Source organism: Ziziphus jujuba, chromosome 10, assembly GCF_031755915.1.
Source record: "Ziziphus jujuba cultivar Dongzao chromosome 10, ASM3175591v1".
Classification (NCBI taxonomy): domain Eukaryota; kingdom Viridiplantae; phylum Streptophyta; class Magnoliopsida; order Rosales; family Rhamnaceae; genus Ziziphus; species Ziziphus jujuba.
This window is the reverse complement of record NC_083388.1, coordinates 1,708,194-1,730,884: the sequence shown is the minus strand read 5'-3', so window position 1 is coordinate 1,730,884 and position 22,691 is coordinate 1,708,194. Positions and strand designations below refer to the sequence as shown.

The 22,691-nt window shown below is 35.1% G+C and overlaps 2 protein-coding genes across 4 annotated transcripts; one reads left to right on the top strand and one right to left on the bottom strand.

Moving 5' to 3' along the window:
* Positions 1–3,956: 3,956 nt before the first annotated feature.
* On the bottom strand, positions 3,957–6,072 carry LOC107410446 (F-box/LRR-repeat protein At3g26922). Of its 2 annotated transcripts, none has more exons than XM_016017878.4 (4): positions 5,917–6,072; positions 4,784–5,686; positions 4,534–4,683; positions 3,957–4,427 (listed from the first exon to the last, which is right to left on the bottom strand). In XM_016017878.4, the coding sequence occupies exons 1-4, from the start codon at positions 5,956–5,958 to the stop codon at positions 4,095–4,097; spliced, it is 1,428 nt and encodes a 475-aa protein (XP_015873364.1). In that variant the 5' UTR covers positions 5,959–6,072; the 3' UTR covers positions 3,957–4,094. The 2 variants fall into 2 exon arrangements, with proteins under 2 accessions (XP_015873364.1, XP_015873365.1); XM_016017879.4 differs by having other exon boundaries at positions 4,567–4,683.
* A 264-nt stretch (positions 6,073–6,336) lies between these two features.
* On the top strand, positions 6,337–8,619 carry LOC107410449 (uncharacterized). Of its 2 annotated transcripts, XM_060812274.1 has the most exons (4): positions 6,337–6,791; positions 6,910–7,207; positions 7,600–7,906; positions 8,126–8,619. In XM_060812274.1, the coding sequence occupies exons 2-4, from the start codon at positions 7,182–7,184 to the stop codon at positions 8,195–8,197; spliced, it is 405 nt and encodes a 134-aa protein (XP_060668257.1). In that variant the 5' UTR covers positions 6,337–6,791; positions 6,910–7,181; the 3' UTR covers positions 8,198–8,619. The 2 variants fall into 2 exon arrangements, with proteins under 2 accessions (XP_060668257.1, XP_060668256.1); XM_060812273.1 differs by having other exon boundaries at positions 6,337–7,207.
* The last annotated feature ends 14,072 nt before the right edge of the window (positions 8,620–22,691 follow it).

Here is a 22,691-nt window from a genome sequence, read left to right as displayed (position 1 = left end):
CTATCATTGATGATAATAATGAAAGTGATCGAGAACAAGAGAATAAAGATGAGACTGAGGTTGGGATTAGATGTAGAAAAATAGTAAGAACCGAAAAATCCTACGGTCTAGATTTCCTTACTTATATGCTAGAAAGTGAACCTCAAAACTTCCAAGAGGCTATAAATTCTCCTGAAGGGAATTTATGAAAAGAAGCCGTAAAAATTGAGATTGATTCCATTCTACAGAATCACTATTGGGAGTAAGTAGATCTTCCTTCAGGTTGTAAACCTTTGGGTTATAAATGGATTTTTAAAAGGAAGATGAAAACAGATGGAACAATAGATAAAAACAAGGCAAGGCTTGTAATTAAAGGTTATAAGCAAAAAGAAGGTCTTGATTATTTTGATACTTATTCAGTCTTGATTATTTTGATACTTATTCTCTAGTAATGAGGATAAATTTCAAAAGGATGGTACTAACAATCGCTACATTGCAGGATCTAGAAGTACATCAAATGGATATGAAACAACATTTCTTAATAGAGATCTAGATAAAGAGATCTACATAGAGCAACCCGAGGGTTTCTCTATTCCAGGACAAGAAAAGAAAGTCTGTAGTTTGGTAAAGTCCTTATATAGACTTAAACAAGCTCCAAAGCAGTGGCATCAAAAATTTGATAATGCCATGCTAAAAGATGGGTTTAAAATAAATGAATGCGACAAATGTATCTATGTAAAAGATACAGAGAATGGATATGTCATTCTTTTTTATATGTAGATGACATACTCATAGTAGGTAGTGACGACAATATGGTCCGAACTACAAAAGCCATGTTAAATTTCAAATTTGACATGAAGGATATGGGGCTTACAAATGTGATTTTAGGTATGAAAATCACAAGGACTTTGAATGGAATCATTCTTAGTCAAACATATTATGTGGATAAAATACTTGCTAAGTTTAGTAATGATGATACTAATATAGCCAGAATACCCATAGATATGAGTTTACACTTATCCAAAAATAAATGAGAAAATGTACCTCTAGTGGAATACGCTAGGGTGATTGGAAATCTGATGTACTTGATGAGTTGTACCAGATCAGACTTAGCCTATGCAATAAGTAGACTGAGTAGATACACGAGTAATCCAAATGAAGATCATTGGAAAGGGATCGTTAGGGTACTAAGATACTTAAGATATATTCGTGAATACGGACTGCACTATACAAGATATCCAGCTGTATTAAAAGGATATAGTGATGCAAATTGGATATCAGATATAAAGGATTCAAAATCCACTAGTGGTTATGTATTTACATTAGCGGGTGCATCCGTGACATGCAAGTCTTCAAAACAAACTATGATAGCTCGATCCACGATGGAATCTGAGTTTATCGCATTGGATAAATGTGGTGAAAAAGCAGAATGGCTATGCCAATTTTTAGAGGACATTCCTAGATGGCCTAAACTTGTGCCAACAATAAGTTTACATTGTGATAGTCAATCTGCGATTGGCGGAGCACAGAATATTATGTATAATAGAAAGTCTAGACACATTCATCGTAGATACAATTACATTAGACAATTAATCTCAACTGGAGTTATATCAATAGACTATGTAAAGTCAAAAGATAACATTACGGATCCGCTAACCAAAGGGTTAAATAGAGAATTAGTTGAGAAGTCATCGAGGGGAATGGGATTGAAGCCCGTGAGTAAAGTCGATATGATGGAAACCCAACCTAGTTGACTGGAGATCCCAATATCTAGGTTTAATAGGACAACGCAATTGGAAAGACTGGTATGGATCACTGTGATGGTTAATCCTCTGCCTATACCTATGATGAAACAATGATAGAAAGAGGTTAAGCATAAAGTATGCTTTTAATGATTCTTATAAGTGTGTGTGGTAATCTATGTATAGTTATGCTGATTACATTGGGAATAGGAATCACCTATGTGAGAGAGAAGAGTGGCCACTTCAAAGTAAAATTGTTAAGGGCACAATTTTTTAGAAACTCTCATAGAACCAAGGAAGTGTTCAGGGCCAAAATGAACACAACAGTGAAAACTGAAGTATACCAGGAAGGAATTGTGTGTGAACTTTGTTGACATTTACACAAAGGACGAAATGGTTCAAAGATATCGCATCTACCATAAGTTAGTAAAGTAGATGTAATCTCACAAGGAAAAGTTCAAAGAGTAATATCTACATATCCTATATAGGTTCCAACTGCATAGCTTTACCACCAAAGTCATGTTCTGTTTTAGAAGTCAAATCATTCATCTGGGGGATTGTTATAGTTTTGGGCCCAGGCCCATATGTGTGATTGGTTTTGGGCTTTGGGTCCCTTATGGTTGGTTGAGTTTTGAGACAAATAAATAAAATAATAATTTTGACATATGTTTTTGTTGAGAGTTTCAAGGAAAAACCAACTATGTGGAGTGTTTGAGGTTTTCATGTTCTTTCAAAGTTCTTTTCAGTTTTAGGTTTTTTCAAGAAAACACAGAGAAAAAGGTTTTTGGAAAATACGTAAAAAACACAGAGAAAAAAAATAGTGACCATGGTAAAATAAAGGTACACTGATAGTTCGTAGAGAAAAGTTTCAGAGGTGCTAGATCTGAAAGCTTTTGCAGCCGTTGTATCCTGGGAGATGTTCATCACAAAACTCCTGCACCGATAGGTGAAACCATCTTAAGGACACTATGGTATCATACAGGCCTCGGTCGAACTTCCAGAAAGCAGATCAATACAAAGAAATACAGGTTCTAAATTATTTAAATATTTTATGTAATTTATTTTTACGTTGTTTCATTTTTCCACACGTATTTACATATATATATATATATATATATATTTATATATATTTCCTAACATTTATTCTATATCTCACATCACATCTGTTTCTCCCATTTCAGGTTCATAAGCTAAATTTGGATATTGAGGCATGAGATTCAAATTAGCTTCTTACTAGATAATCAAAATTGTGCAAGTTCTATTTCTTCTCATGTTTTACTTCTTAATGCTAGGCTGATACTTGAACTCAAACCAGACTTTTAGGGCAAGCTGGATCAATTTTGCTATTCTAGCTGTGTTACCAACATTTTTTCTCTCTCTTCTTCAGCTAGTGTTATTATGCGTGCGGTTTAAACAGGTACAGTTCTCTAGAGCTTATCTTCATTTTCTTTAGTTGATGCATATGCTTCTTGAGTTTAATAGATAGTCATTAGATTCCAACCATCTACTTCAGAGCCAGATGTTTGCCTTATATTTCTTTCTTTAGCATTAGAAACATCCTATTTGATACAAATTCTTTATCAGGATTTAAGTACACCCAAAGGAGAAGTAAAGTTCCCTTATTATTCAAACTTCTATTGAAATTAAGGTTCTAGGTACTGGAGTTTCAAAATCATCGTTAAAAGGTTGTGGCATCCCTTTAGACGAGCCACAATCCCTTTAGACAAGTTTTATAAGCTTTCCATAATTGTACTTCGTTGTATTTTATTTCTGCTTAGCGGAAGGATGGGGAAGAATTGCTCGGCTTCAAAGGAGGCTATCTATTTCACCTTTTTAAAATTTTCACCACATATATATATATATATACACCATTTTTCGGTTTTTTTGGGTAAATTTGTCTTTTACTTTGATTAGGCGTCAAGGCCTCTTTCTTTCAACCTTGTGGTTCTTATCAGTATGTCTTTTTTGACTTATTTTTTGCTGGTAAAATTAACCAGTACACTAATATGTTTTTTTTAACGAGTATTTGAGTTTTACAGTTGCATGTTCTTGAGTAAATAAAGTGAACAATTTGAACCAATTTAATTCTTGCCAATTTAAAGCTTGAAACAACATTGACGTTGGCCTTAAAGAAAAGGTTATGGACAAAAAAGCAATGAAGATGTTGAAGAAATGTGCAAGAGATCAAAGTTTTGGAGATTAAAAGAAAAGCAGAGAAACATAGACACAAACAGCTAGCTAAAGATATGAAATAGCCACATATATAAGCAATTATTTCATATATACGCAATGTTTTTTATCCCATATTATTCTCCATAAACATGTTATTATTAAATTATTAATTTCTAATGACCAGTAAAATCTCTGGATGAATTAAGAATATATCAGAGGCAAAACAAATTCTAATTCTACAGCAGTAGGAATCTTTCCTTTAATATGCTGCACGGCATGATCTCTGATCTTCTCTTCCTTTCTTATGGTTTTACTATTCTTGATCCGTTTGAAAGGTGGGTTGTAGTTTCGAAATGCAGAGGGATGGACAATGATTTTCTGCAGTGCTACCAAATTCTCTGCAAAGTAGATGATAAGTTGATCTTCATTTGGAGTACCCGAATAGCCTAATATTTCTACTTCCTCGAGAGGCCAATTTGCTGGTTCGATTATAAATTCACACATTTCATCCAGAAAATAATCAAGGAACAGCATCTGCAGAAGGAAAAATAATAATAATGTTCATTAATGTCATATAAAATAAAATGAAATAAAATAATCTGCGAAAATTAATCAAGTAAGAACATATATATACATATACCATTAACTCAAGTCTCTGCAAACAAGGAGACACCTTCAGAAAATAAGTAATTCTAGAACGCAAGAGATTGAGATTTTCCTTCGGATTAACTGTCAACTTCAGCTGCTTGAGATTTATTAACATAGGGTATTCGAGATTCCTCAAATGTGTCTGAAAAAACATTATTATTATTATTATATAATTAAAGAAGGAAAAAACAAAAAAAAATCATAGATGGTTAATTAATTATATATATACTATATATGCTAACCTGAATACTAAGATTTAGGTGAAGAATCTGCAGCTGAGAGAGACAAGATGAAAGTAAGGTGAAGGTACTGCCAAGTTGTTGGCCCTCCAAACCGAAATTGGCATTGATGAATAGGTGAACAAGCTTAGGTACATTCCTCAAACGGAATTTATAACTAGAATTGGACAGAGAATATAATGAAACAAGGTTTTGAGCATCATGGATTTTAAGGGTTTTCAAATCGATACACCGGCTAATCTCTAAATGCTTCAAAGGCCCTCCCAAAATTCTCAATTTGATCAATTTGGTAGAAGCAACAATTTTTAATCGTTCAAGAAGAGGACAATTAGACAACAACCACTCCACAACCTTTCCACTGATGTCAACGCATGCTAAATTAAGCACTTTGAGGGAGTTAAGCGCAATGGGATCAAATTGCTCTTTGCGAAGAATATAGCAGTCGTAAATCACTCTAATTCCACCAAGTTCAAACAATTCCAATTCGAGAATATGAACTCTGTTTTTCATGGCAAAATCAATCCAACTATCAATGGAAGATGAATGCTTACGACTCAGATCAAAATCGATCCGAAACCGATCGATGCCGACGACCATGTTGTTTGTTTTGCTACGCTGAGTAATTACACTGTTTACTTTGTCGATGTACTTTCGCCTCTCATGCTTGAGTAGTTTAGCATAGTTCTTTGAGTCTAATATGCGGTTGAGAGTTTGGTGGGCATCGAAGTCCAGATTTTTGTTTAGGGTCCAGATCCAGCGCCATCGCTTGGAAAGGATACTTGTAGCCGCCGCCTCTTTCAGCGGCAACCCACAAACTATCCTCCCCAGAATCTCTTCTGGCAATTCACTGATTCTATCCCTATTATACTCATCACAACCTGGGTTGTACCCATCTCTCTTCTTTTTCTACATAAATAAAAATTCAAAAATAACAACACCAACAACAACAACAGAATTGAGACGAGGACTAAACATACGAGTAAGGAAAAAAAAAAAAAAAAAAACTTAAAGGAAAAAAATAAAATAAACCAACAACAACAACAGCAACAAAAGAACTGGGACAAGGACTAAACATACACGAGTAAGAAAAATAAAACTTGAAGAAAAAAATAAAAATTGAGAGATGTTCTTCCTACCTTGTTCTGAGACCTACAACGTTGAAGCGGATTCTCCATCATTACCTTCCCCCGACCGAACTGAACTATTTTTATTTTTTGATCTGACGACCGAACTGAACTAACCACTTTTCTTACGGTTTTCTGATATATATATATACATGTATATGTATAACGTGTTCCCGTACCTATATCTAGGTATAGCTACTCACAAGCAATTGAAAAATAAAAAATAAATGAATATTTGATGTAGGCTTGGGCCAAGCAATTTTTACAACGAGAAGCCCATTATCTGTTTTCTCTCTTTTTTTAGAGGGAATTTAGCCCAATACCCACAAAAATAAAGGGTTAATGATATTTACCTCTTCTTTATCAAGTTTTTTTTATCTACCCTTTGCTTTCTATTTTGCCCCTAATAAAAACAAAAAATTACTTTACTTTCCTTTTCTCATTCTCAAAGCCAATAATTCCGAGTTCCTGCGCCTTTGCTTTCCTTTCTTTCTTCTTGCCTGAGAAAACCGACAAATAATCCCATTAAAAATCCTGCTCGACCTCTTTTTTCCTTTCCTCCGTGAAAAAGCATCCCTCCTTGAAAAATCAAATTTACGTCTTTTTAATTTTTTCTGTGTGAATTCTTAGCTAATATTGCTATATTGGTGGCCTTGATATGTAATTGGTGCATTGTAAGGTAATTTGCAACTTGCAAATTTCTATGCTGATACCGACAGTGTAGAGCTCAAAGGCCTGAAATAATTGTTGAATTGAATTATTTCTTAAGGCATTGTATCTGCAAGTTGCAAGTGTATATTCTTTTCTCAAAGAAGCCATTCCTAGTGTTTTTAGAATCCACCGGCTACTCTCAAGAAGATATGCTCCTTCAGAAGCCCAAAGCTGGGGTATGTATAGCTTCAAATCATTCTTAATCAGAATGCCTAAATTACCCTTGAATCAGGCTTTCTGATCTAGATTTGGATGTGGGTTAATATCAGTTACTGAGTAATACAATGCTTGCAGCTCCTGAAGCCTACTTTCACAATTATATGTGATAAAGATTCAAAATGCTTCCTTTGATAAAGATTCAAAATACTTCCTTTTATTGATTCGTGGAACCCATAGCATCAAAGATACACTGACAGCAGCTAGTGGTGTAGTGGTACCTTTCCTCTCTTTTATTTTGCATGATGGTGGGATAAGCAATTTGGTTCTGGCTTTTGCATATTCTGGGATAGTTGTTGCTGCTCGTTGGATTGCTAAGGTCAACACTCCATCCTTGCTTAAGGCTCTCAATGACTATCCTGACTACAAAGTTAAGGTAAACAACATTTATTTTATTTAAGAAATAAGTTAATTTCTTATTCAATTGCATATGATCTTGTTTCTCATTATGATTAATATAGGTTTGTAAGTCTGATACTATAGGAATGTTGTCTGAAATTTCACATGCTTGGGCTTGATTGGGTTACCCCCTTTATAAAAGGTTATATGAGTGTAGAAAGATATATCTATTGTCACTTAGCACACAATACTTGCTTTGTAATGCATTCATGTAAGGTTTTGTTTGAAAACTCATTGTTTTAAGGTTTTATGTCATATGTACCAAGTTGTTACATAGAAAAATACATTTAGATGGCTGCATAAAAAGTTTCTATGGGCTATATGTAAATGAAACTAGTTCTGTATATTGACTTCCTTTAAATGTTCTAGGCTTCTAGGATCACTTAGTGTACAAAGGACACCAAATATTCTTGCACAAAAGAGAACAAATATCTGCTACAGATTTGTGGGGTGCATTCCAAGGCCAAGGATATGCATTACTATTATGGTCGATTATATTGTTCCAGCGGTTCTTCAGCAACTTGGCGTGCTGAAATACAGTTCAAAGCTTGCCAAATTGATTGTGGCTAATAATGAAATAGATTCAAGCAGTGAGGAGGAAGTTAAGCTATGGACTTGCTCCATATATGCTGTGGAGAGGATGAAGGAGTTGATCAGTAAAAAATCAGGGAAGCAGGTGTTGCTGAATTCCTTTGACATTTCTAGCAATTTTGTACTTGTATATTTCCTTTTGGTATTTCAATGATTTTCACTCTTTTTGTTTAGATCAATGTATGTCCTTTTATTATTTTTCTTTTCCTTTTTTTTTCCCAATAGTATATATAATCTTTCTCTCTGTTTTCTCAGTGTTTTCCCATTATTTTTATTTTTTTATTTATTTATCTTTTGTATTTAGGTGCTTAGTGTGGAGTTAGACCTTTGGCTTTGGTCTTTTGGCATTCAATTTCCATCTTTGCAACACCACTGAACACTTTCAACATATTACTGAGCTCACCATATCTGATGGTGTCCTTCTTAATTTATGCTTCTAACTATAAGATTATAGGAACTAGCATAAACTGTAAGTTTTGGGGCGAAGTCATTAGACAGATGTTTCTATAAATTCCTCGCATCTATTTTTCTTTTTGCATGGTTGTAGCTTTTCTTAATTTTGAGAAGTACTACTAATATTAGCCTTGAGTTGATGAACCAAAAACTTATTGTTTTAAAAATTGAACATTTGATATGTTGCTATTACCTATTTTGAGATATCTGTCACTTGTATTTTTCTATTCGCTGTAAAATATTAGTGGCTTTGTAATGTCGCAGCAGGTGTCATAGCTTTTTATGTTATTTTTAATTTATGTTTAACAACTCTATATGTACATGGAACCTCTAGATTATATTTCATTGTTTGCCCTTTAAAGATGACAAAATAGAGTTGCTAAAACTTTTAAAACATCTTCAGCAGGTGTCTGTTTATAGGCTTTAGATTCATTAAACATTTGATATTATACAGAATTACATGTAGTAGCAACGAAATTAATTATTTTTGTACGTGGATTGGATTAATATAATGTAACAATCCTTTTATTAAAATGAATGGAATGAAAATTTTGTTTATTCATGTCCCTATTATTTTTCATACTTAAATCACTTTTCAGAAAGTGAGATATAGATTTAATAAATATTTCCAAAGTTGATAGTATATCAGCAAAATTTTACATATTTTTGTCAACAAAATTTTATAAAATATAAATATTATATTTTATTTTTGTATTATATATTGTAAAATTTTTCCTTCCTAGATATAACACGCATTTAAAATTAAATTAAAAGAATGCAGAGAACCAAAAAAATAATAATAATAATAATAAATTATTAGAATGATAAAAAGAGAAGCGCAGGGTGAGAAAGTGATTTTGTGTGCTGGATGAAAGCTGCTGCCCAAATCCAAAACTTCCAAGTCCTGACAACATTTGATGGAGCATAAGACACATGGTAAGAATCATCATGTCTTTTGGCACTTTTGATGCTTGACAAAATTAAAATCACTTTTTAATTATCCTATTCAATTTTTGTATGGTCCATGGGAATTCATTTCTAGATCTCTTTGGATCCTAATCACATGCATACTTACACCATTTCCTTTAAACTTTTTTTTTTCTTTTTTGCTTTTTTTTTTTATTAGTTTCTTTTACTTTTTAATCTTTCAAACGTATCAACCGTAACTTATCAACCTTTTCAAACCTATCAACCATAACTTATCAGCCTTTTCATTTATGGTTTAAGTACAACCAAAGGAGAAGTAAAGTTCCCATATTATTCAAACTTCTATTGAAATTAAAGTTCCACGCAAGAGAGTTCAAAATCATCGTTAACAACCAAGTGAAGGATCGTGGCATTCCTTTAGACAAGTTGTATAAAGCTTAACCGTATGTTTTGTTTTTTAACTGCGGTTTCCATTAGAACGTCAAACGCTATACGGTTCTCCTTTTTCTTTTCTTTTTTTTTCGAAGCATACTGCAATTAAATAAGGATGTGAGTTTATCTGGATGCATTTGCATGTTCTGAAGTAAAGGAAGAAGTAAACAATTTAAAGCAATTTAATTCTGTGACAAATATAATATGTGAATATATGTAAATACATGTGGACAATTTAATACAAAATAAATAAAATTAAATACAAAATAATTAAAACATTATAGAACTTGTAGGTCCTTGAAATTGATCTGTTTTCTAGAAAGGTTGACCGAGGCCTGTGTGATACCATAGTGTCCTTAAAATGTTTTACGCCCACTGGTGCAGGAGTTTTGTAGCGAACGTTTCCCAGGATACAACGGCTACAAAAGCTTTCAGATTCAGCACCTTTGAAGCTTTTCTCTTCGAACTATCTGAGTACCTTCCCTTTACCACTGTTTTTGTTCTCTCTCATTCAACTCCAAAATAAAAATCTTTTTTTTTTCATTATTTTTTGTAAAAAACTATAGAAACGTTATCAAAGAACGTGTAAGTAACCAACTCTAAACAACAAAGAGTCGTAAAGCCTTCAAACTCTCAACTTTCCACGTTCAAAAATCTTTTTATTTTATTCAAAAATAATGTTTTTCCAAAACAGAAACAAACAAAAACCCAAAACCTTTTAAGGCCCAAATCATTCACATATACATGGGCCCAAACTCTAACAATCACCCACATGAATGATTTGACTTCTAAAACAACCATGACTCTGGTGGTAAAGCTCTACAGTCGGAACCTGCATAGGATAGGTAGATGTTACTCTTTGAACCTTCCATTGTGAGACTACATTTTCTTTACTGACTTATGGTAGAAGCGATATCTTTGAACCATTTCGTCTTTTGTGTAAATGACAACATAACCCACACATGATTCCTTCTTGGTACACTTCAGTTCTCACTGTTGTGTTCATTTTGGCCTTGAACACCTCCCTGGTTCTGCGAGAGTTTCTAAAGAATTGTGCCCTAAACAATTCTCCTTTGAAGTGGCTATTCTTCTTTCTCACATAGGTGCTTCCTATTTCTTATGTAATCAGCATACCTATGCATAGATTACTAAACACACACTTATAGGAATCATTAAAAGCATACTTTTATGCTTAACCTCTTTCTATCACTGTTTCATCATAGGAATGGACAGAGGATTAACCCCCCACAGTGATCCATACTAGTCTTTACAATTGAGTTGTCCCATTGAACCTAGATTTTGGGATCTCCAGTCAACTAGGTTGGGTTTCCATCGTATTGACTTTATTCACGGGCTTCAATCCCATTCCCCTTGATGACTTCTCAACTAGTTCTCTATTTAACCCTTTGGTTAGCGGATCCGTAATGTTATCTTTTGACTTCACATAGTCTATTGAGATAACTCTAGTTAAGATTAATTGTCTAATGGAATTGTGTCTACGACGAATGTGTCTAGACTTTCCATTATACATAATATTCTGTGCCCTGCCAATCGCAGATTGACTATCACAATGTAAACTTATTGCTAGCACAAGGCCACCTCCGAATGTCCTCTAAAAATTGGCGTAGCCATTCTACCTCTTCACCACATTTATCCAAAGCAATAAACTCGAATTCCATAGTGGATCGAGCTATCACAGTTTGTTTTGAGGACTTCCATGTCACAGCTGCACCTGCTAATGTGAACACATAGTCACTAGTGGATTTTGAATCCTTTATATCTGATATCCAATTTGCATCATTGTATCCTTCTAATACAGCAGAATATCTTGTATAGTGCATTCCGTATTCACGAGTGTATCCTAGATATCTTAGTACTCTAACAATCCCTTTCCAATGATCTTCATTTGGATTACTCGTGTATCTACTTAGTCTACTTATTGCGTAGGCTAAGTCTGGTCTGGTACAACTCATCAAGTACATCAGACTTCCAATCATCCTAGCATATTCCACTTGAGATACACCTTTTCCTTTATTTTTGGATAAGTGTAAACTCATATCTATGGGTGTTCTGGCTATACTAGTATCATCATTACTAAACTTAGCCAGTATTTTATCTACATAATGAGTTTGACTAAGAATGATTTTATTCGAAGTTTTCGTGATTTTCATACCTAAAATCACATCTGCAAGCCCCATATCTTTCATGTTGAATTTAGAATTTAACATGGCTTTTGTAGTTCGGACCATATTGTCGTCACTACTACTATGAGTATGTCATCTACATACAAATATAGAATGACATATCCATTCTCTGTATCTTTTACATAGATACACTTGTCACATTCATTTATTTTGAACCCATCTTTTAGCATGGCATTATCAAATTTTTAATGCCATTGCTTTGGAGCTTGTTTAAGTCCATATAAGGACTTTACCAATCTATAGATTTTCTTTTCTTGTCCTAGAGCACTGAAACCCTCAGGTTGCTCCATGTAGATCTCTTCCTCTAGATCTCCATTAAGAAAAGCTGTTTTGACATCCATTTGATGTACTGCAAGATCCCGCAATGCAACGATTACCAGTATCATCCTTATGGAATTTATCCTCGTTACTGGAGAATAAGTGTCAAAATAATCAAGGCTTTCTTTTTGCTTGTATCACTTAATTACAAGCCTTGCCTTGTATTTATCTATTGTTCCATCTGCTTTCATCTTCCTTTTAAAAATCCATTTGTAACCTAAAGGTTTACAACCTGGAGGAAGATCTACCAATTCCCAGGTGTGATTCTGCAGGATGGAATCAATTTCACTTTTAACCTCTTCTTTCCATAAATTCCCTTCAGGAGAATTTATGGCCTCTTAGAAGCTTTGAAATTCACTTTCTAGCATATAAGTAAGAAAATCCGGACCGTAGGAATTTTCAGTTCTTACTCTCTTGCTACGTTTAAGCTCAACTTCAGTTTCTTGTTCTTGATCACTATCATGATTATCATCATAAATAGTATCATAAGTTCGTTTAGACGTACTCGATCCTTTTTCCACTTTATATGGAAAAACGTGTTCAAAAAATGATGTATTTCTCGATTCCATTATTGTGTTCTTGTGTATATCAGAAATTTCTGACCTATACACAAAAAACCGATATGCACTACTATTCTATGCATATCCTATGAAGATGCAATCAACAGTTTTGGGACCTATCTTCACCTTCTTAGGTGTAGGTACTACTACTTTAGCTAGACACCCCCACACTCGTAAATATTTGTAGGAGGTTTGTCTTCCCTTCCATACCTCATAAGGTGTCTTTACCTTATCTTTCCGGGGCACCTTATTTAAAAGGTCATTTGCCGACAAAATGGTTTCCCCCCACAAGTTCTGAGGTACTCCAGAACTTATCAACATTGCATTCATCATTTCTTCCAAGGTTCTATTTTTCCGTTCAGCCACACCATTTGATTGTGGCAAATATGGTGGAATAACTTCATGTATTATGCCTTATTGAGCACAATACTCTCTGAAAGGAGTTACATACTCTCCACCACGATCACTTCTGATCATTTTAACTTTCCTGTTGAGTTGATTCTCAACTTCCATTTTATAGAGAATAAATTTCTCTATAGCCTCATCCTTGCTTTTAAGCAAGTATACATAGCAAAATTTCGTGCTATCATCAATAAAAGTGATAAAATACTTATTACCACCTCTAGTCGGTGCGAATTTTAAATCACATATATCACTATGCATTAAATCCAAAGGTTCGTTATTTCTATCAATTGTTTGATATGATGACCTCGTTAATTTTGCTTCCACATAAGTTGCACACTTATGATTGGAATCAATTTCAAATGTGGGAATATGATTTAAGTTAATTAATCTCCACAGAGAATTAAAATTAACATGTCCTAGTCTACCATGCCACAAAATGGAAGACTCAAGCAAGTAAACAAAAGAACTACTAGCTTTATTTATTTCTTTAGGCTTTACAGTCATTACATTCAGTTTAAATAAACCATTGACTACATAGCCTTTTCCCACAAACATCCCAAATTTGGACAAAATAACCTTATCTGACTCAAACACTAAGTAAAAACCATGTTTGCTCGGCAGCGATCCAGATACTAGATTTTTATGAATGTCTGGAATATACAGTACATTATTCAGAGTTAGCTCTTTCCCCGAGGTCATCTTCAGATTACTTTGCCCTCACCTTGGATTTCTGAGGTAGCGGAGTTACCCATAAACAGCTTCTCTCCATTCTTCTTTGGTTCGAAGGAAGTGAACATACTCCTATCTGAACACACGTGGCGGGTCGCACCAGTATCTATCCACCACTCTATAGGATTAGATCCCACCAAGTTCACCTCAGATATCACAGCACTTAGGTCAATATCGTTAACCTCTTTAGTGATGTCCTCCATCACCTGTGTCTGGTTCCTCTTTCTCTTTGGCAGCCTACATTCAGTAGCTCTGTGACCTATCTTTTCACAGTTGAAGCATCTACCTTGAAATTTGGCCTTCTTGGAGATTCCTCCTTTTGGCCTCAGCTTAGAAGCTTTTCCAATTTGCTTCTTATTCTTGGAGCCCTGACCATGCTCCACAACATTAGCCTTCAACACGGCCTTCGAAGTTCTCTTATCAGACTTCCTGTTGTCATCTTCTATGCGAAGCTTGCTAATAAGAGCCTCCATATCCATCTCCTTTCTCTTGTGCTTCAGATAATTCCTGAAGTCACTCCAACTCAGAGGTAGCTTCTCAATCATACAAGTCACTTGTAATGCTTCATTCATTATCATCCCTTCAACAAGCATTTCTTGAGTCAGCACTTGCAACTCATGTACTTGATTCATTATTGGCTTCACATCCACCATCATGTAGTCCAAGAATCGGCTTGTAATAAACTTTCCTGAACCCGCATTCTCAGTCTTGTACTTCTGGTCGAGTGTTTCCCACAGCTCCTTAGCTGATTTTGTGCCACAGTATACACCATATAGGACATCAGACAGGCCATTCAGGACATAATTCCAACATAAGTAATTGGAATTATTCCATGCATCCACTGCCATGAGAGTCTCCTTATCACTCTCTTCATTACTGGGTGGCACATCTTTAGTCAAGTACTGCACAAGTCCCAGGGTGGTCAAGTAAAATAGTATCTTCTACTGCCACCTTTTGAAGTTTGTTCCATTAAACTTCTCAGGTTTTTCTGCATGACTAGCAGAAGGAGGCATCTGAATTCCAGAAGTTTGAGTGGGCACAGTCCTGTTGTCTCCACTTACCATTTCTGTAATATCACAAAACAGAAATCAATTAGTTGTTATTTTCTATATTAACAAACTAATTATAAGCAATTTCCATAAGGAAAACACACAAAAAATGATTTTTTGGGTTTCTGAATACACCACAAAAATAACTGTATACACCTAAAAATACTATTCATAGTCACTATTCACCTGTACTGTTCATGTCACATGTCACTATGCTGACGTGGCAGTTAGTCATGTGGATCATATGCTGATGTGGCAGCTATGGCTGACGTGGTAACTGCCACATCATCATGTTGCTGACATGGCACTCACCACGTCATCAACCTGCTGACATGGCATTATGCCACATCATCACTGTGCTGACATGGCACTGCACCACATCATCACTCCGCCGATGTGGATATGCCACGTGGTGATCCTGCTGGCACTATTACCAATTTAAAGCTTGCAACATCATTGATTTCCGCTGTTAAAGAAAAGGTTATGGACAAAATGCAATGGAGATAGATGTTCAAGAAAATTGCCAGAGATCTAAGTATAGGATCTTCATGGCCATTCAAAGAGAAGAAAAGAAAGACAAAAACAGCTAGCTAGAGGTATGAGCTACATTCAACCATGTTTCATGCGCGACTGCATGATCTTGATTTGATCATGTCCACCTATCTTTTCGGCATGGTGGTCACTGAACCTCCGTGGAGTCAAACGTCTCTCTCAAATGTAGCATAAGTAGACTGATTATTATAGGTTACTGTCTCTAGTGGTTTACAAGCAGTTCTGTTGCTACCAACTTCACTGTTTTGTAGTCTAGTAGATCTACATGTTCTATTCTAGTGGAACTAGAGTAGGTTTGTGTTTGGCAACCTAAAGAGGTGAGGTTCTGCTTTCTTACCCAAGAATCAATTAGCCATCATAATTCAAATCGATTATTTTAATATATAAATAAATGCTAACAAAAAAAAAACCAATATAAACATACTATTAAATAAATAATTTCTAATAATTAACACAATCTCTGGATATAATAAATATATTAAAAATATATTAGAGGCAAACAAATTCTACAGCAGTAGGAATCTTTCCTTTAATATGCTGCATAGCATGATCTCTGATTTTTTCTTCCTCTTTTATGATTTTACTATTCTTGATTCGTCTAAAAGCTGGGTCGAAGTTGAATTTTTCATGTGCAGATGCACAAGGATGGACAATGATTTTTTGTAGGGCAACCAAATTATCTGCAAAGTAGATGATAAGTTGATCGAGATTTTTATGACCTGAATAGCCTAATATTTCCACTTCCTTGACAGGGCAATTTGTTGGTTGCTTTACAAATCCACATCTTTCGTCAAAATATTTCTCTAATAGCATCTACATTTGCATTGAGAAAATAATAATAATAATAATGCTCATTGTCATGCATCCAAAAAGTATAATAAAAACATAGCAAAAATTAATCAAGTAAGAATGTATACACACCATCAACTCAAGTCTTTGCAAGCAAGGTGACACATTCAGAAAAGGAATAATTTTGGAAAGCAAGAGCTTGAGATTCTCAGTTGCACTAAGTGTCAACTTTAAGTGCTTAAGATTTGTTAACGTAGGATATTCGAGATTCCACACATGGGGCTGAAAGCAAAATTATTATTATTGTAAAGAAATAATAATTAAAGGACAAAAATAAAATAAAATAGAATCGTAGATAGTTAATAATTACATATCCTAACCTGAAGAAGAAGATCTAGGTGGAGTATCTGCAATTGAGAGAGACAAGATGAAAGTAAGGTGAAAGTACGGCCAAGATCTTCATCGCTATCGGAACCGAAATCGGTATCGATGTGTAGGCAACAAGCTTAGGTACATTCCTCAAGATGAATTCGTAAGGATAAGTGGACAGAGAATATAACGAAACAAGGTTTTGGGCGGCACAGATTTCAACCTTTTTGATATTGATACACCGCCTAATCTCAAAGTGCTTCAAATTAGGCACCCTAGAAATCCTTAAATTGATCAACTTGTCAGAACCAACAACTTTTAGTCGTTCAAGTAGCGGACATTTAGACAATAGCCACTCCACAACCCTGCCATGTATCTCAACACTTGTTAAATTAAGCACTTTGAGGGACTTGAGTGCAACGGGATCAAAGTGTTTTTTGCGAAGAATATAGCAGTCGCAATTCATTCTAAGTCCACCATATTAAAAAAACTCCAATACGAAAATTTTAACTCTGTTTTTCATGGCGAACTCAATCCAATTATCAATGGAAGATGAAAGTTCACGACACAGATCGAACCCGATTCTAAACCGATCGATGCCGCGGACCATGTTGTTTTTACTGCTACGCTGCGCGATTACACTGTTTACCTGGTCGATGTACTTTGGCCTCTCAACCCTCAGTAGTTGTCTAGGTGATTCTATGATGCGGTTGAGAGTTTCCTCGGCATCGAAGTCCAGATTTTTGGTAAAGGTCCAGATGTAGCGCCATCGCTTGGCTAGGACACATGTAGTGACTGCCTCTTTCAGGGGCAACCCAGAAACTATCCTCGCCAGAATATCTTCTAGCAGTTCACTGATTCTATCATCCTCCTTCTCCTCCTCACCCTCTCTCTTGTTTTTCTATTTAAATAAATCAATCAATCAATCAAAAATCCAAAAACAACAACAACAAACAGATCTATCGCAATAAGGATTGTACTAAACATACAAGTACGAGAAAAATTTTAAAAATAAAAAATTTAAAGATAGATGGTTTTGCTTTTACCTTGTTCTACAACACAGATCCACAACGTTGAAGCGGATTCTCCATCATTCTTTTTTCCCGACCGAACTCAACTTAATAACGATCTTTGCTGAGATTGCGGCTCTCTGATATTTATATATATATATATAGGGAAAGTCTAGAATAAAGACCGACCGCATGCATTCTTTACGGACCAAAAATGTGAGAGAATAAAGACCATTGGATTTTCATACCTGGCGTCAACGGTCCAGATGGAATTGCAACTATCATGTGAGAATTTTGGCAAAATCTCCCCTTCCCGCTCACAGCAGCTCGCATTCCCACTCGCATCAGCTGGAACCACCTTTGCCAAAATTCCTCTTCTCCTCTGCTTCCACCCCCTTCCCGCTTGCATCTCCCCATTCGGAACCAGCCCAACCAGCCACCAACCTGACTATTTCAAAAATCTCAAACCCAGCCCAACCAGCCACCCTTCAGAACCAGAAAGAGTTGCCGCCGTTAGTGCCTTGCCGTTGGAGTGTGGGTTCTTTGCCATTCCTTCCTTCCTCTCCTTCATTTTGATTTTTCTATACCTCTGTTTGTGTTTTTATGTTTTATATATATATATATATATTTTTTTTTTTTCATTCTGGTTCAGTTCTGTTCTTTTAAAAAATAATAATAATAATGTTTCTCTTTTTGTTTCATTGCTTTTAAAGTGTTTTTATTTTTTATTTTTTTTGGGTAATCACTTAATTTATATAGTTATTCTTATTTACTTAGGCTTCTAGAAATCATAATGTAATAAACTCTTTTGAATTATTTTGTTTATTCTATGGATCTCATTGTTTACTAGGAGCAAATATTCAAGAAATTGCTCTCTTTTTTAAGATTGTGGCTCCAATATCTAGAGTTGAGAAGCTTGTTAGATTTCTGTGGATGATGGAATAGACCAAATCCTAAAATGACAGATCTGGCAAAGCTAAAGCCTTCATTCCGGAAGGATGGGTAAAAAACAACAGGTATTAAAGATAGAAATGGAATGGTAGAATTTTTTTTTCTTTTTTTTTTTTAATTTTTTTTGGCCATATCTATCTATAGAGTTGATTATAGGTAGTTGTATTGACAATGAAGTTCATATTTTTCAAGGAATTCCATTCAGTTGAGTGATGGTGCTGCAGCAGTGCTCCTCATAAAAAGATGAGTACTAAAATGTAGAAGGTACTTCCTATTCTTGGTGTTTTCAGGTATATTGGCGAAGCTACATTTATAACAAGGAGGTAAATACCAAAATGCTAACTAGTTGGAACACAGTCGTACGCAACGTGGTGAATGGGAAGGGGAGAAATGTGCAAAAACCCACACATGAGGGAAGCTTCAATCTCCACCGTCCATGACAGATATAACAATCGAAAGGCAGGGAATTTCATTATGTTTTTGGACCGCACAGCAGCCATACGGACGGTCCTCATATTAGACACTCCCTGTATGTTATATTTATGTGCGATGTTATTTATTTAGCATTACTGCTATGTAGCATTAATCGTAAGTTTTTTTTTTTAATTTTATTTTTATGTAAATGTTTGAATTTTGCTCAGTTTTTATTGTTCTTTTCCTGAACTGTTCTGTTTATTGGAATTTGGGATTCAAATTTATGAAATTTTACTTGGTTTTATGTATTGGATTCCACTGAATTTCTTAAAATGGTCAGATTCCTCTTTAGTTTTCTAGTAACATATTGTTGATTGATTTACTGTAATCAAAACTGGGGATGTTGAAATGTTGCTTTAATAATATATACTGTCTATTTGTGGGAAGATAGTTTATAGTTCATAAGCTTTCTAATCAAAAGTTGCTCATCTATTTTGGAAATAAATAATCTAAATTCTAGGGAAGGTAAAAAATTTTAGAGGTACTTAGATTTATAATTTTGTTATGAATATAGCCATTGCAATGATGTCAAAAGATTGACTTTCTGGTGTGCAATTTGGAGGATTTTGCCATGGGACATCATTTTTATATGTTTAAGCTTGTTGCTTGGTACATGATTCCAGGTGTCTCATATCATTTAAAATATTAGGAGTTGACTTGATACTCGCATTGCTTATATATTGTTGTGTTCCTTTTATTTTGTGAAGAATTCCCAATTAGATATTGTATTGTTTGTTTTAGATTCTCCTTCTGGGTTTTCATATTTGGTTGTTTAGTGTACGTCAATAATGAGGTGGATTGGTCAAAGTTTTATGATTTCTGACTTCATTGCGTGCAGACCATGGGATCTACAATTGTAAGCCTCCTAACAAAGCTAAGATAAAACTAAGGCGATATGAGTGCCAACAAAATTGCTTCTTTATTTATCAAACACATGTTCTATTTTTAGAAACTTCCATTATGCAAATTTTTGCAAAATTCATTGAATTATAGGAAATCTATGAATTTGCAAAATTCATTGAATTATAGGAAATCTATGAAATCAACTAACTCAATAATTGTAAATATTGATTCTTCACACTTGACATCCCTACTATGTATGATCCATATATGGGCTAGGGCTGCCAAATACCAATGTGCGTCTTTAAGTTTGAGAATGAAGGGTCAAATTTTCATTGAAGTTGTATGTTGTGGAAGACGTACAACGTTAGTAGTATGTAATTTTCTTTTCTCATTAAGAGACTTGGGGTGTAATTAGCCCCAAACTGTAATGTGACATTTCTGCCAGCAGACTGCTTTCTGTTTTCTTTCTACTTGGTTCTTCTTTCTTCTTTCTTGGATTCTACCTCCAACTTCATTATTGCCTAGTGGCTAAACTGGAAAATATATTAAGGTACTCTTGAATTCATTTTGAGATTTCAGTACTGCATTTATTTTCTTTGGGACCATTTCTTAGCTCACATTATAAGATACAATGCGCTATCCTTTCACTTTTAGAGAGGGAAAAAAAATGAAGAAGAAGAAGAAAGTGCTATACTTTCACATAATTTGCATCTATATATCCATGTTGCTTAGTTGGAAAATAGTATTTTTCCAGCTTGTACAACAATAAAATGTTGTAAGAAATTTGAAAGATATTCGATATTGTGTTCATGGAAGTGTTGTGTATTGCCACACCAAGTCTGTCCCATAAGATACTTAACAATGATATATATATATATATATATATTGTTAAGTCCATGAATGATCATAAAATGCTATCGAGCTTCTATCCCTGAAATTGATATATCATTAACAGTGTAGGCTCCTGGATTCTCTGACATGTTTTTTTTATCTGCTCTTTTGAGGATAGAGAAAGCTGGTTGTTTTGGATGTGGGGGAGCTACCGCATCTCCTCCAAGCATTGACACAACATCTGCCATGTTTGGTCTATCTGCTGCGACTTCTTGCACACACAAGAGAGCAACTTGGGCACGCCGTATAAATTCATCTGTCGAATTACATGTTTCTGCTTTTGCCTTATATTTAGTGGTTGTTGATTGTATATTGTTGATTGTTGATTGTATATTCCAGTATTAATTAAATTATAAACTTGGGAGATTGAAACGTTAATGTTGCTATATATATATTTTTCCTTTTACAATGTGGTCCCCAAACTAATTGTCTTGATTCTGTTCCTCATAAAAAAAGTCACATTATATGGACCATATATAGGTTCTACACAGTTTTGTGGAAGTAGACCATGTGATGATCTCACTAACATCTAATTATTTTTATCAAAGGTGCAAATTTCATGTGATTGTAGGACTACCTGATTCCTCTAACAAAGACTTTCACGTCATATAAATTCCATACAAGTTTTTGAAATGGACATGTGATCTTTGGACCACCTAATTATTTGTTTTTTTAATCCAAGGAGGCAGTAAATTAAGACTGAGCCCTTTTAGCACCTATTGCTGCTGGTGCTGTTGCTGGTGCTGCTGAGCTTTCTGTGTTGTTGCCGGTGCTATTGCTGGTGCTGCCGAGCTTGTTGTTGCTGCTGCCGAGCTTGCTGTGTTGCTGCTGGTGCTGTTGCTGGTGCTCCTGTATTGCTGCTGGTGCTCCTGAGCTTGTTGTTGCTGCTGCCGAACTTGCTGTGTTGCTGCTAGTGCCGTTGCTGGTGCTGCCGAGCTTATTGTTGCTGCTGCCGAGCTTGCTGTGTTGCTGCTAGTGCTATTGCTGGTGCTCTTGTATTGCTGCTGGTGCTGCCAAGCTTGTTGTTGCTGCTGCCGAGCTCGCTGTGTTGCTGCTAGTGCTGTTGCCGAGCTACTGTGTTGCTACCGAGCTTGTTTTTGCTGTTGCCGAGCTTGCTATGTTGCTGCTAGTGCTGTTGCCGAGCTACTGTGTTGCTGCCGAGCTACTGTTTACGTGTACTGTTTATGTGCACTGTTCACCTGTGTTTAAACATCTTTTTGTTTTTTAGATTTTTTTTTGGCTAAAATATCTGTGTATAAACATCAATCTCCAGCTTGTGTTGCTGCTGAGCTACTGTTTACGTGACTGTTCATGTGCACTGTTTACGTGCACTGTTCATCTATGTTTAAACATCTTTTTTTTTTTTAAGATTTTTTTTATTTTTTTTTTGTGCTAAAATACCTGTGTATAAACATCAATCTCCAGCTTGTGTTGCTGCCGAGCTATGTTGCTGCCGAGATACTGTTTACGTGACTGTTTATGTGCACTGTTCATCTATGTTGCTGCCGAGATACTGTTTACGTGACTGTTCATGTGCACTGTTTACCTGTTCATCTGTGTTTAAACATCTTTTTTTTTAGATTTTTTTTAATTTTTTTTTTGGCTAAAATACCTGTGTATAAACATCAATCTCCAGCTTCTCCTTCCTGCTAACTGAAGTAAACCACATTGGTAAATAAACGGCAAACTAGACTAAAAGCAAACTAGCATATGTTTAGTCAAATAACCAAACAAGACTTCATGGCAATTTAAGAAGTCTATAATCATAACTCAAATCTCTTTTAGTAACTAAGCTGATAGTTATTGCAATATGACAAAAAAAGAAAAAAAAAATGTAAGAAAAAGAGGAATGTTTAAATGCAGATAAACAGTCTACGTGAACAGTACACGTGAACAGTAATCATGAAGCTTGCT